At 32.3% G+C, this 11,878-nt stretch overlaps 1 protein-coding gene across 1 annotated transcript in view; it reads right to left on the minus strand.

Annotated features, from left to right (window-relative positions):
- Positions 1-250: 250 nt before the first annotated feature.
- Positions 251-11,878, minus strand: part of LOC108369437 (heterogeneous nuclear ribonucleoprotein L-like) — a gene marked incomplete at its 5' end in the record, with an annotated part of 42,320 nt that continues 30,692 nt past the window's right edge. Inside the window, 3 exons of the mRNA XM_017624542.1 lie at positions 251-403; positions 460-573; positions 1,391-1,611. Coding sequence (XP_017480031.1) covers positions 347-403; positions 460-573; positions 1,391-1,611 — 392 coding nt within the window. The remainder of the gene's footprint in view (positions 404-459; positions 574-1,390; positions 1,612-11,878) is intronic.

Genomic DNA, 11,878 nt, shown 5'->3' on the forward strand with positions numbered 1-11,878 from the left:
ATTTTTTATTGAACGTTTCATTAATAAATTCAGTGACAATAAATACCTAAGGGACCTTTTGACGCATAGCTTTTGATTTAAGCATCAAATAAGATAATCAACGCCGTTGAAGTATTTACAATGAATTGCATTTGCGAGTATTGTATAATGAATGAATGCTAGGTGGTATTTACGAAAAAATTTGTTAATTTTGAATGTAGTCATTGCAATAATAATATTTAAATGATTCTTCCACAAGCACTTTTCGATTTCCAATGAATAATTTCATGTGAATAAATGTGCTTTATAACAGAGTTAGGTTTTTGCTACATACATATTTTCCTCTCATCCAACGCAATCACTTAATTTACAATTTATGGTAAATGTTCATTATACATATGCCCCAATTTATTTTATTTATATGCTGTAAAGTAAAATAAATTGTTGTGGCTAAAGTGGTTTTTAAATTTTCTGACTTACCCTTGCAACATTGCCGTATAAGCAGACCAAATTGAATAATTTATCTGTATTCGATGTGTCGTGATCCAAGCCATAAACCATCATGACAGCACCCTGGAGAGAAGGTATAATTTCCTAAAGTTAAAATCCATAAATGTATATAAACTACAAACGGCCAACGGGTTTTATTTTCAAATTGATTAATTAATTAGTTAATTAATTGCAAATATTGTGAAGAAGAAATGAAAGAGTATATTAAAATATGCAATGGTATATGTATATGCGTTTGTATGTACGATTGAATACGAATAAATATGTATAAAATAGTACTGTAATGCTAGTAAATACATATGCATAAAGTATGAAGAAAGTATTGCAAGCGAGCGTAAGCATAAGGGTGTAATTATGTTGTATATTTAGGTCCACGCATATCGTCGTTTAAAGTACAACACCGCGTATCAACAAAATGCAAGATAATGCAAAACCGCGTATGTGAGGTTGCATAAATAATTTTCTAGAGAGTAAAAATACTCATATTTCAAAATGGTTCTCTTTTTTATAAAGCAATCGCATTTCTGACTAGTATATTTCAGGACGAATGGATGAGGATTGAGCCAAGAGCTTGTGAGAGCAAATTCAATTTTTGGCAGCAAATGTCAGTTACGCGGTTTTTCAGAATAACGATACGCGGTTTTGTACTATAAACAACGATATGCACACTCACTTGCATTACCGATTTTCTGCCTCGTTGCTGCAGATTGTGCCAGTGCAATCGTGTGTGCGCCAGTGCGTATACGCAACCCCAACAACGAGATACATACGCAACACGCCTGACAAAATCGACAGCAAATGACAGTATTTTAACGTTTACAACTACATACATATGCATACTGAAATATATGCACACACATAAGAATAGTAAAGGAGTGCATTCGATGCTACAACGACTCACCTGTCCTTGTCCCTGTGCGGCGAATGCGACCGGTGCATTGCGTCCCGGCACTACAGCTGGCTCCTTCATCAGTCCGGTCGTATGTATGGTTGCGCCCTTCCAATTCTCCGGTGTGGTGGGATGGAATTCAGCTGCGCCAAATTGTGGAAAAGCAGCACCGGGTCCCAGCAGTGGGGGCTCTTTAAATTGACAAAAATTGGTTGGTGTGGATATGAGGCCAACTAGATATTTGCAAATGTGTTTTTTTTGAGTCGTTTTTGCGTTTTATTGTATTTAATAATTTTAAAAGTTTTTATTTAATAAATGTTTGCAATTGAATTTAAGATTTTTACGTGTTTGTAAAAGTAATTTATGTAGTTTTTTTTTTTAATTGGGCGTGCGTTAATAGTTTTATAAAAAACAAATTTACGTTTAACATTTGGCCATGCAAAATTAATTAGGTTTTTACGGATATTTAAGTATTTAAGAGTTTGTGTAATGTTTTTGATTGAATTTTTCATTTTTTCGTGTTATTGGTTTGATGATTCGTATATTTTTTGTAGTTATTATTTGTTGGTTTTGATGCAGGACGCAAATTAACACATTTCAACAGTTCCAAAAAAAAAACAAGGAGACAATGGAAAATAAGGAAGAAAAGAAAGAAAAACGAAAAGCGCAACATTTAATGAATTGTTTGATTTGGTTAATTATATGTGGAAAGAATTTTGTATGTAAATACGCGTACTATAGGATAATAAATATTTGTGGCATTTTATTAAAACAACTTAAGTGACTTGAAAAGGTTTGACTTGGATAATTTTATATTTATATTAAGCTTATATTAAAAAGGCATCTTAAACTACCCTTATGGCTAGTTAGAAGAAATATTGCGTTAAAGGCAAAATGGTCTATCTCGAGATAAATTGTTTTTATAAAAATGCCACAGATATAAATATGTACATATTTATGTCATCAATGCAAAAAGTAATAATAATATATTTTTTCCATTTATAAATAAATTTGTCAAAATTTAAATGCGCTATATTAGCTTCTTTACAAAGGCCCTGAAAACACTTTCAGGCAATAGTAAAAAATGTTTCCTTTGTAAAAATTCAAAATTGCTATTTAGTGGCTTTTGCAAAAATGACGATTGTATATAATTTAAGATGGTACATGCACATATCGACTGCTGAGTGGCAGATCGACCTATCTCGGCAGCCAGTTCGAAACCGCCCTAACTGAAAAAACTTTTTAAGAACGCCCCATTTCAGAATTCGTTTCAAAAATGTTCTATCTCTGCTGCCGATTGAAAAACGCCCTATTGCAGCACGATTTCAATACATTTTGAAGTGAGATAGGGTGTTCTTCAACCAAATTTTGCGATAGAGGGTTTTCGAACTAGCTGCCGAGATAGGTTAATCTTCCACCCAGGTGACGATATATAAATAAGAATGAGGAATATGTTACGTACAAATATAAAAACAACGAGAGCAAGGGTATACAGTGACTCAAATAAGCGTTCACATGGGGGTTCTTTTTTTTAAATATGCATGTTTTTAAACTAATTTTTTTATAAAAACATTGTTCATGCTATAAAAAAAAAACATAAGCATAAATCAAAGTTTCGAACTTTATACAAAACTTTGGATAAATAAAAAAATTTCGAACTTTTCTACCAATGTTTTGTTTTTTAGAAAATTTTCGGGTATGCAGTTTTCTAGCCTATAAAGTTTTGCTATTATGAATTACAAATTTCAAACGGCTAAACACTCGCGTTGTTACGAGCTTTTTTAAAATATCTTTTCGCTGATGGTTATTTGGACTTTTTTCATTAAATTTTTAATGACAATGTTGGGCATTTAAAAATACTCGTGTCATTACGTTCATAAACGTAACTTTGTATGTACATATATATTTTAAATTAAGAGAATTATAGCATAAGCTTTAAACCATCAAACAGACGACTCAATGTAGTTTAACAAACGTATTTCACTTTTAAAAATGCTAGATATTTTTGGAAAATTTTAGGGATTTTTTTCGGAATGTGCTTTATTTTGCGGGAACTTTTGAAATTTTTCGGGAAATTTTGGGATTCTTCGTGTCATACATTTCGGAAATTCCGGACTTTTCTCTATTATTTCAGAATTTTTGAGGAACTATTATTGAGTTTTTGGGATATTTCGGGACTTTTTGAGTTTTTTCGATATGGCTCATCGTATTTTATTTATTTCTCGAGTTTGTGGTAAATAAAAAAAATCGGAACGTTGCGAGATACTTTGGGTATAATCCGTTTTTTGAGAAATTTCAGCGCCAAAGTAACATTTAAATCTCAATTTGGATTTTTATGAATCCCTAAATATTAACAAGTAATTTTTAAGCAAAACAGAAAACTGACTTCAATGCTCATATAAATTTTAAGACTATTGTTACTTTCTACATGATCTAATGATCGGATCTAAACCAAATTAGTATGGAAACACCTCGCAGGTACCACCATTATAGAAATCAGTTAACGTGGTCCAAAGTTATACGATAACATACATAAAAAAAAATATTTCGACGAATTGATAACCTCCTCCCTTTTTGAAGAGAAAATAATTGGTACTTCTAGCTCAAAGTAATAAAATACCCAAAAAAAAAATAATTACTAATAATTTTTGCTTTTTAATATATTGTATCAGCATTAACACTGACTTAAAAAAAAAAAAATACCGAAAGAAATTTTTTGATTTACCCGCATATTGTATACTTGTAATAGGAGACAAAAGTAATCGAATGCTCCGAGAAGATAACGTTTCATTATTAAACGTGAGGCGAAAAAAGTTAAAGAAAAATTACTGAAACGTTTTTTTTTAGTAATTTATTAGTCTGGTCCTACAACTATCAATTGTCAAGTAAACAATTTGCCACAGAATTCCTGTAATTAAGATGCATTTCTGGAATTTCTGAATCCCAGGTGCCACGAAAGTAGGCTTCAGTTTCTATACCGGGTTAAATGGCGAAATTTTAGTCAACTTTTTGGACCAACCACCTCGAGATATTCTCGATAGAACTAAAATCAGCATAAGAAGCACGCCAGTCGGTGAAGGTAATGTTATTTCAATTTAAACTAGTTTTTTTGACCTACTCGTACCATTTTTCGCCTTATTCTACCAGAGTCTGAAGCTTTGCTGAAGATACAGTGACGAACAAAAGTATTGGCGCAATGAATTTTTCGCAATATATGCAAAGTTTTTCATTTTAATTTATTTTAGATAATTTTTTATAAAAATATAGTTCCTTTTACACCAAAAAACATAAAAATAAAATCTCCAAACTTTGTGCAAAACTCATGGAAATTCATTAAATTTGCACACTAATTTGCACTTTTTTATTTAGATTTAAAAAAAAAAGTTTAAGGATGCAGTTTTATAATCCATTCAATTTTAGTATGACAAAATGCGAGTTTAAAGTTGCTAGAAAATTGCCTTGATTTTTGGCAATTTTTTTAGTGGAAGGTATTGCTCATTTTCTCCATACAAAAAATTGTCGAATATACTTTGTACGGAAGAACTTGCGTGAAAAAAAAATTACCAAAAATCAGCGCGTTTTTCTATAGACTTCAAACTTGCACTTTGTCATACTTGTTATGTTTGTGTGCAAATTTAATGAATTTTCCCGAGTTTTGCACAAAATTTAGAGATTTTATTATTTTGTTTTCTGGTGTAGAATGAACAATTTTTTTTTTTAAAGTATCCAAAATAAACTAGAACAAAAAACATTATACATATTGCGAAAAATGCACTGTGCCAATACTTCTGTTCGTCACTGTATGTAATTGCTGATGTAAGGTACAAGCTGACTTTCCCCTACTGTCGAATGCCTACTAACAACACTCTGTTACAAAATAAAAAACAAATTGCACGAACGTTTTAAGTGAGCTAGTACAGATCATAGAGCTGGCCGAGTAATTCACGAAACTGTTTTCAAAACTATCCTAACACTCTCAAATTCTTAACTTATGCTTAAAAAACCATTTTCACATGATTTTCGGCACTAAACTATTTTTAGCTCGGTTATTTTTTTTTACCAAATCTTAAGTTCTTATATTGGCCTAGAAAGAAGAATGTTTGTAAATATGTGGAAAATTTTTTGAATAAATCTGAAATTTACATCGATTCTTATTATTTTCCCAATTCACCAACATTTTTTGGCAAAATTTCAAGAGGAAATAGTCTCTCTAATGTCATTACTTCAAAAAGAATGTTTAAATCCGAGTTAAACTAGGAACCATTGATTAAAATGACAAAAAAAAAATAAAATTATGAGACCAATTCAAAGTTTTCTTGATTTGAACTAGATGAACTACTGAAACCTCATCTCTGTTCGGAGTCGGCGTAACAAATGGCACAAATTCAAATTTTCCCAATTTACTCGAAATTTTGAGGGTGTATGAGTCAAACGGGCTCCAGATTCGGATTCAGCGGGACGAAATACACGTCGGAAGGTGGGTCTGGTTAAATGTGTGTGATGGTGTGATTGTTAATTGCTATCTACCCTACAACTATTCATATACACTGAGAAGAAAAAATCAACCAAAAATTGGCTAATATTACCAAATTCAGACTTGAAAAGGAATCAACGTGATTTTTGGTTAAGTTTAACAATGCCTTGGTTGATATTTTCAACAATGATTTGGTAATATTAATAACTCTTTTGTTTACATTAACAAGGGCTCTTGGTTGTCGATTTTTTTCGTTTGAATACGCTTATGTTGTGCACTTCACAGGCGTTTTTCATAATTCGGAAATACAAAAGAAAAATTGTTATTGCCATTTTAATGTGCTACCTCTGACCGAATTTGAACCCGCACCATCTTCTGACNAAAAATTGGCTAATATTACCAAATTCAGACTTGAAAAGGAATCAACGTGAGTTTTGGTTAAGATTAACAATGTCTTGGTTGATATTTTCAACAATGATTTGGTAATATTAATAACTCTTTTGTTTACATTAACCAAGCTTTTGGTTGTCGATTTTTTTCGTTTGAATACGCTTATGTTGTGCACTTCACAGGCGTTTTTCATAATTCGGAGATACAAAAGAAAAATTGTTATTGCCATTTTAATGTGCTGCCTCTGACCGAATTTGAACCCGCACCATCTTCTGACAGTTAGCAAATAACAGCAAGCATCTCTGCACACTCAGCTACAGCCTCTTTACAAATCTGCATTCAAATCTTCAACTTGCATCAAAATTTTCTTCGTCGTTTGATTTGGTTCTGTACTTCACAGAGGCTTTTTCGTAATTAAGAAAACCCAAAAACAAAAAAAAAAAATAAAAACTATGTGTTGCCGCTGACGGCATTCGTACTCGAGCATGCTGGGTGACAACAAATAACAGCGAGCACCTTTGCACGTTCAGCCACAGCCAGACCTACGAAGTTGTTTTCAAATGTTCAACTTAAATCACATTTCTTACAATCGGTGAACTAACCATGAAGAAACCAAACAATAACTTGGTTGAAAAACCATTGTGCTTTTGGTTCAGTGTACACCAGATAAAGCTTCCAAAGCTTTTAATTTAAGAACGCAGATAGGATTTTATATACTTATGTAGCTTCATAAAAGCGCATCTTATGGCTTAATTTTGTGTATAAATTTTCCCAGATTTCGCCAAATGTTTTTGGTAAGGACTGCAAGCCTGCTTTTTCAAATCAGCTTTCCCTTATATTAGCCAAGTACAAAGCAGCGAAGAAAGCCTTTAAAGTAGACTATGTGCACAAAAACTAAGCCAATTGCTTTGGAGTTTTCTAATATTCGCTCTAACAAGGCACGCCATTCATTGGCTTCTTTGCTTGCCAAACTACTTACAAATGTATGTATACGGTACATATATATTTCCTCCTTTATAAATATCTTACAAGCGCTTTTTTCGGCTAAGCAGGCCTTGGGCAAATTTTCGTTATTCCCTACCAACCATTTTGGCTTTCATTTCGTAATAACGACAATGTTTAGTCAAGTCGTGTCTGTCTACGCCTTGNCTTCACAGAGGCTTTTTCGTAATTAAGAAAACCCAAAAACAAAAAAAAAACATAAAAACTATGTGTTGCCGTCGACGGCACTCGTATTCGAGCATGCTGGGTGACAACAAAGAACAGCGAGCACCTTTGCACGTTTAGCCACAGCGAGACCTACGAAGTTGTTTTCAAATGTTCAACTTAAATCAAATTTCTCACAATCGGTGAACTAACCATGAAGAAACCAAACAATAACTTGGTTGAAAAAACCATTGTGCTTTTGGTTCAGTGTACACCAGATAAAGCTTCCAAAGCTTTTAATTTAAGAACGCTGATAGGATTTTATATACTTATGTAGCTTCATAAAAGCGCATCTTATGGCTTATTTTTGTGTATAAATTTTCCCAGATTTCGCCAAATGTTTTTGGTAAGGACTGCATGCCTGCTTTTTTAAATCAGCTTTCCCTTATATTAGCCAAGTACAAAGCAGTGAAGAAAGCCTTTAAAGTAGACTATGTGCACAAAAACTAAGCCAATTGCTTTGGAGTTTTCTAATATTCGCTCTAACAAGACACGCCATTCATTGGCTTCTTTGCTTGCCATTTTCTTTGAAAGCAACGCTAACAATTCACATACATTCAAACTACTTACAAATGTATGTATACGGTACATATATATTTCCTCCTTTATAAATATCTTACAAGCGCCTTTTTCGGCTAAGCAGGCCTTGTGCAAATTTTCGTTATTCCCTACCAACCATTTTGGCTTTCATTTCGTAATAACGACAATGTTTAGTCAAGTCGTGTCTGTCTGCGCCTTAGCTTGTCAAGCCGCAAGACTTCGTCTTCGTCTGCTTTTTACCACAGCAGCGCTAAAGTTTAATTAATTTTTGGTTTTTCGTTTACAAACACGTAGAAGAAAAAGTTGAGGACTAACAAGCACTGAATGGTATGTGAAATGTATAAATGTATTTAAGAGCCAATACATACATACATACATATGTGAACACAAGTAGATAAGTATGATGCAATTTTTTAGTAAAATTAGTATATAGCATTTATGTATAAAGTACTATTTTTGTGTTATCTACCACACAAGGATACGCTCAAAAATGAAAGCTGTTTATTTGAGTTCTGCTTCAAAGTCGCAAAAGCAATTAATGTAAAGTTTTCGTTATATTTTCCAGACAAACATGCACTTAGGCATGCCGTTTATTGCAACCCTAGGTAGCTGTATAGTAAACAAGCCATTNTTTGAAAGCAACGCTAACAATTCACATACATTCAAACTACTTACAAATGTATGTATACGGTACATATATATTTCCTCCTTTATAAATATCTTACAAGCGCCTTTTTCGGCTAAGCAGGCCTTGTGCAAATTTTCGTTATTCCCTACCAACCATTTTGGCTTTCATTTCGTAATAACGACAATGTTTAGTCAAGTCGTGTCTGTCTGCGCCTTAGCTTGTCAAGCCGCAAGACTTCGTCTTCGTCTGCTTTTTACCACAGCAGCGCTAAAGTTTAATTAATTTTTGGTTTTTCGTTTACAAACACGTAGAAGAAAAAGTTGAGCACTAACAAGCTGGGAATGNCAAAAGCAATTAATGTAAAGTTTTCGTTATATTTTCCAGACAAACATGCAGTTAGGCAGGCCGTTTATTGCAACTCTAGGTAGCTGTATAGTAAACAAGCCATCAAATGTATGTAAGTATGCGTGTGTCTGCTTTGGTTGTTTATAAAAAATATGCGACAATTTGCCACAAAGTGGTTGTGTATAGAATTTTGTGCATTTCTTTAGCAAGTAAATTTATGCGTGGTAAACAACGCTCAAAGTAGATAGACACATCAACATCAATTTTCGCACTAACAGTGGTGTCCCTCAAGNAAGTTGCTAATAAGGTATTATTACGTGCTCCTAATTCCCACTGGGATGTGGAATGTATAAATGTATTTAAAAGCAAATACATACATACATACATATGTGAACACAAGTAGATAAGTATGATGCAATTTTTTAGTAAAATTAGTATAGAGCATTTATGTATAAAGTACTATTTTTTTGTTATCTACCACACAAGGATACGCTCAAAAATGAAAGCTGTTTATTTGAGTTCTGCTTCAAAGTCGCAAAAGCAATTAATGTAAAGTTTTCGTTATATTTTCCAGACAAACATGCACTTAGGCATGCCGTTTATTGCAACTCTAGGTAGCTGTATAGTAAACAAGCCATCAAATGTATGTAAGTATGCGTGTGTCTGCTTTGGTTGTTTATAAAAAATATGCGACAATTTGCCACAAAGTGGTTGTGTATAGAATTTTGTGCATTTCTTTAGCAAGTAAATTTATGCGTGGTAAACAACGCTCAAAGTAGATAAACACATCAACATCAATTTTCGCACTAACAGTGGTGTCCCTCAAACTTTGATTGCCCGCAGGTAGCGCTTTTTTACATTTAAACTTACAAATTTTCGTGTTTCCCTTCGCATTTAGTAGTCAAAAGTTTTCATCAACACACCTAGCTATAGCAAGAGCAACTCGATACAATTTTGCTAACAACTTTTGGTAATTTAACAGTTGCAGTTTGCACTTTTTTGAGCTTTAAACGTGACAAAAAACTTTGCACGGTGTCAGATGCGTAAAACCTTGACGTTAGTTTTTTCATAGAAATAAAATATACATACATACTTACATACTTATGTATGCATGCACATACTAACATATGTACATACAGCTATGGTCACAGATTTAGCACCAAAATTCAAAATTATACTATTTCTAACTTATGTTTATTTAATTATTTTTATTAATTAAATACAATTCAGTCTATACCAGAAACCATGTACTTAAATAGAATTTTCAAAGCTTGCACGAATTTAAAAAAAATTAATCAAACTTCCAAAAATTGTCATCAAAATTTCATCGTTTTTTATCAGAATTTTTTAAAATTTCCGGGTAAGTGCAACATTCAAATAGCTAAAAAAAAAATGCCGTTGGCTTTTTAGATTTTTTTTTGTGTCGAGGGTGTTACGCATTTTAAAAAAATTATAAAAATTGAGTAGATAAAATGAGGTGAGTTCAGGTGAGGTGAGTTAAGGTGAGCTGAGTAGAGTTGACGTGAGGTTAGNCTAGCTATAGCAAGAGCAACTCGATACAATTTTGCTAACAACTTTTGGTAGTTTCACAGTTGCAGTTTGCACTTTTTTGAGCTTTAAACGTGACAAAAAACTTTGCACGTTTCAGGTGTCAGATGCGTAAAAACTTGACGTTAGTTTTTTCATGAAAATAAAATATACATACATATGTACATACAGCTATGGTCACAGATTTAGCCCCAAAATTCAAAATTATACTATTTGTAACTTATGTTTATTTAATTATTTTTATTAATTTTCATTTAAATATAATTCAGTCTATACCAGAAACCATATATGTACTTAAATAACGAATTTTAAAAAAATTAATCAAACTTCAAAAAATTTCTATCAAAATTGCATTGTTTTCAATCAGAATTTTTTAAAAATTTCCGGGTATGCAAATTTGTAGCCCATTTAGTTTAAGTCTAATAAAGTGCAACTTTCAAATAGCTAAAAAATGCCGTTGATTTTTTAGATTTTTTTTTGTGTCGAGGGCGTTACGCATTTTCTTATCATATAACGCATGAACAAAATATATATACATGAACAAAATATATATACATATGTATATAAAAACTGAGTTGAGATAAAATGAGGTGGGTTCAGGTGAGGTGAGTTAAGGTGAGCTCAGTAGAGATGACGTGAGGTTATTTGAAATGATAATAAGGGATGATTTGCAGTGGGCTGTGGTGGGTTGAAGTGAAATGCGTTGAACAACGTAACATAACACAACATAATATAACATAACATAACATACATTAAATAACATTAAAAATCTCATTCTTCAGTTCTATCTTTTTTTTTGTCTCAATCTTTATTTCGTATCACTTTCTCTATCTCTATCTTTGTCTCTATCGTTTTTTATGTTGTGAATCCTCTAACTGTCNCATTTTAAAAAAATTATAAAAATTGAGTAGATAAAATGAGGTGAGTTCAGGTGAGGTGAGTTAAGGTGAGCTGAGTAGAGTTGACGTGAGGTTAGTTGAAATGATAATAAGGGATGATTTGCAGTGGGCTGTGGTGGGTTGAAGTGAAATGCGTTGAACAACGTAACATAACACAACATAATATAACATAACATAACATGCATTAAATAACATAAAAAATCTCATTCTTCATTTCTATCTTTTTTCTCTCTATCTTTATTTCGTATCACTTTCTCTATCTCTATCTTTGTCTCTATCGTTTTTTATGTTGTGAATCCTCTAATTGTAATCAAAATTCCAAACTTTTTAGACAGAATTTTTTGAAAATCTTGAGGCATGTTGTTTTATAGCCTATTCAATTTAACGGTTCCACTCATAAGGAAAAAAATATTTGTATCAAAATTTTAAAAATATATCAAAATAAGAATTTGAAGGTTTTAGAAAAAATT

The sequence above is a fragment of the Rhagoletis zephyria genome, unplaced genomic scaffold (assembly GCF_001687245.7).
Source record: "Rhagoletis zephyria isolate East Lansing unplaced genomic scaffold, Rhagoletis_zephyria_1.1 Rzeph_scaffold_03666, whole genome shotgun sequence".
NCBI lineage: Eukaryota > Metazoa > Arthropoda > Insecta > Diptera > Tephritidae > Rhagoletis > Rhagoletis zephyria.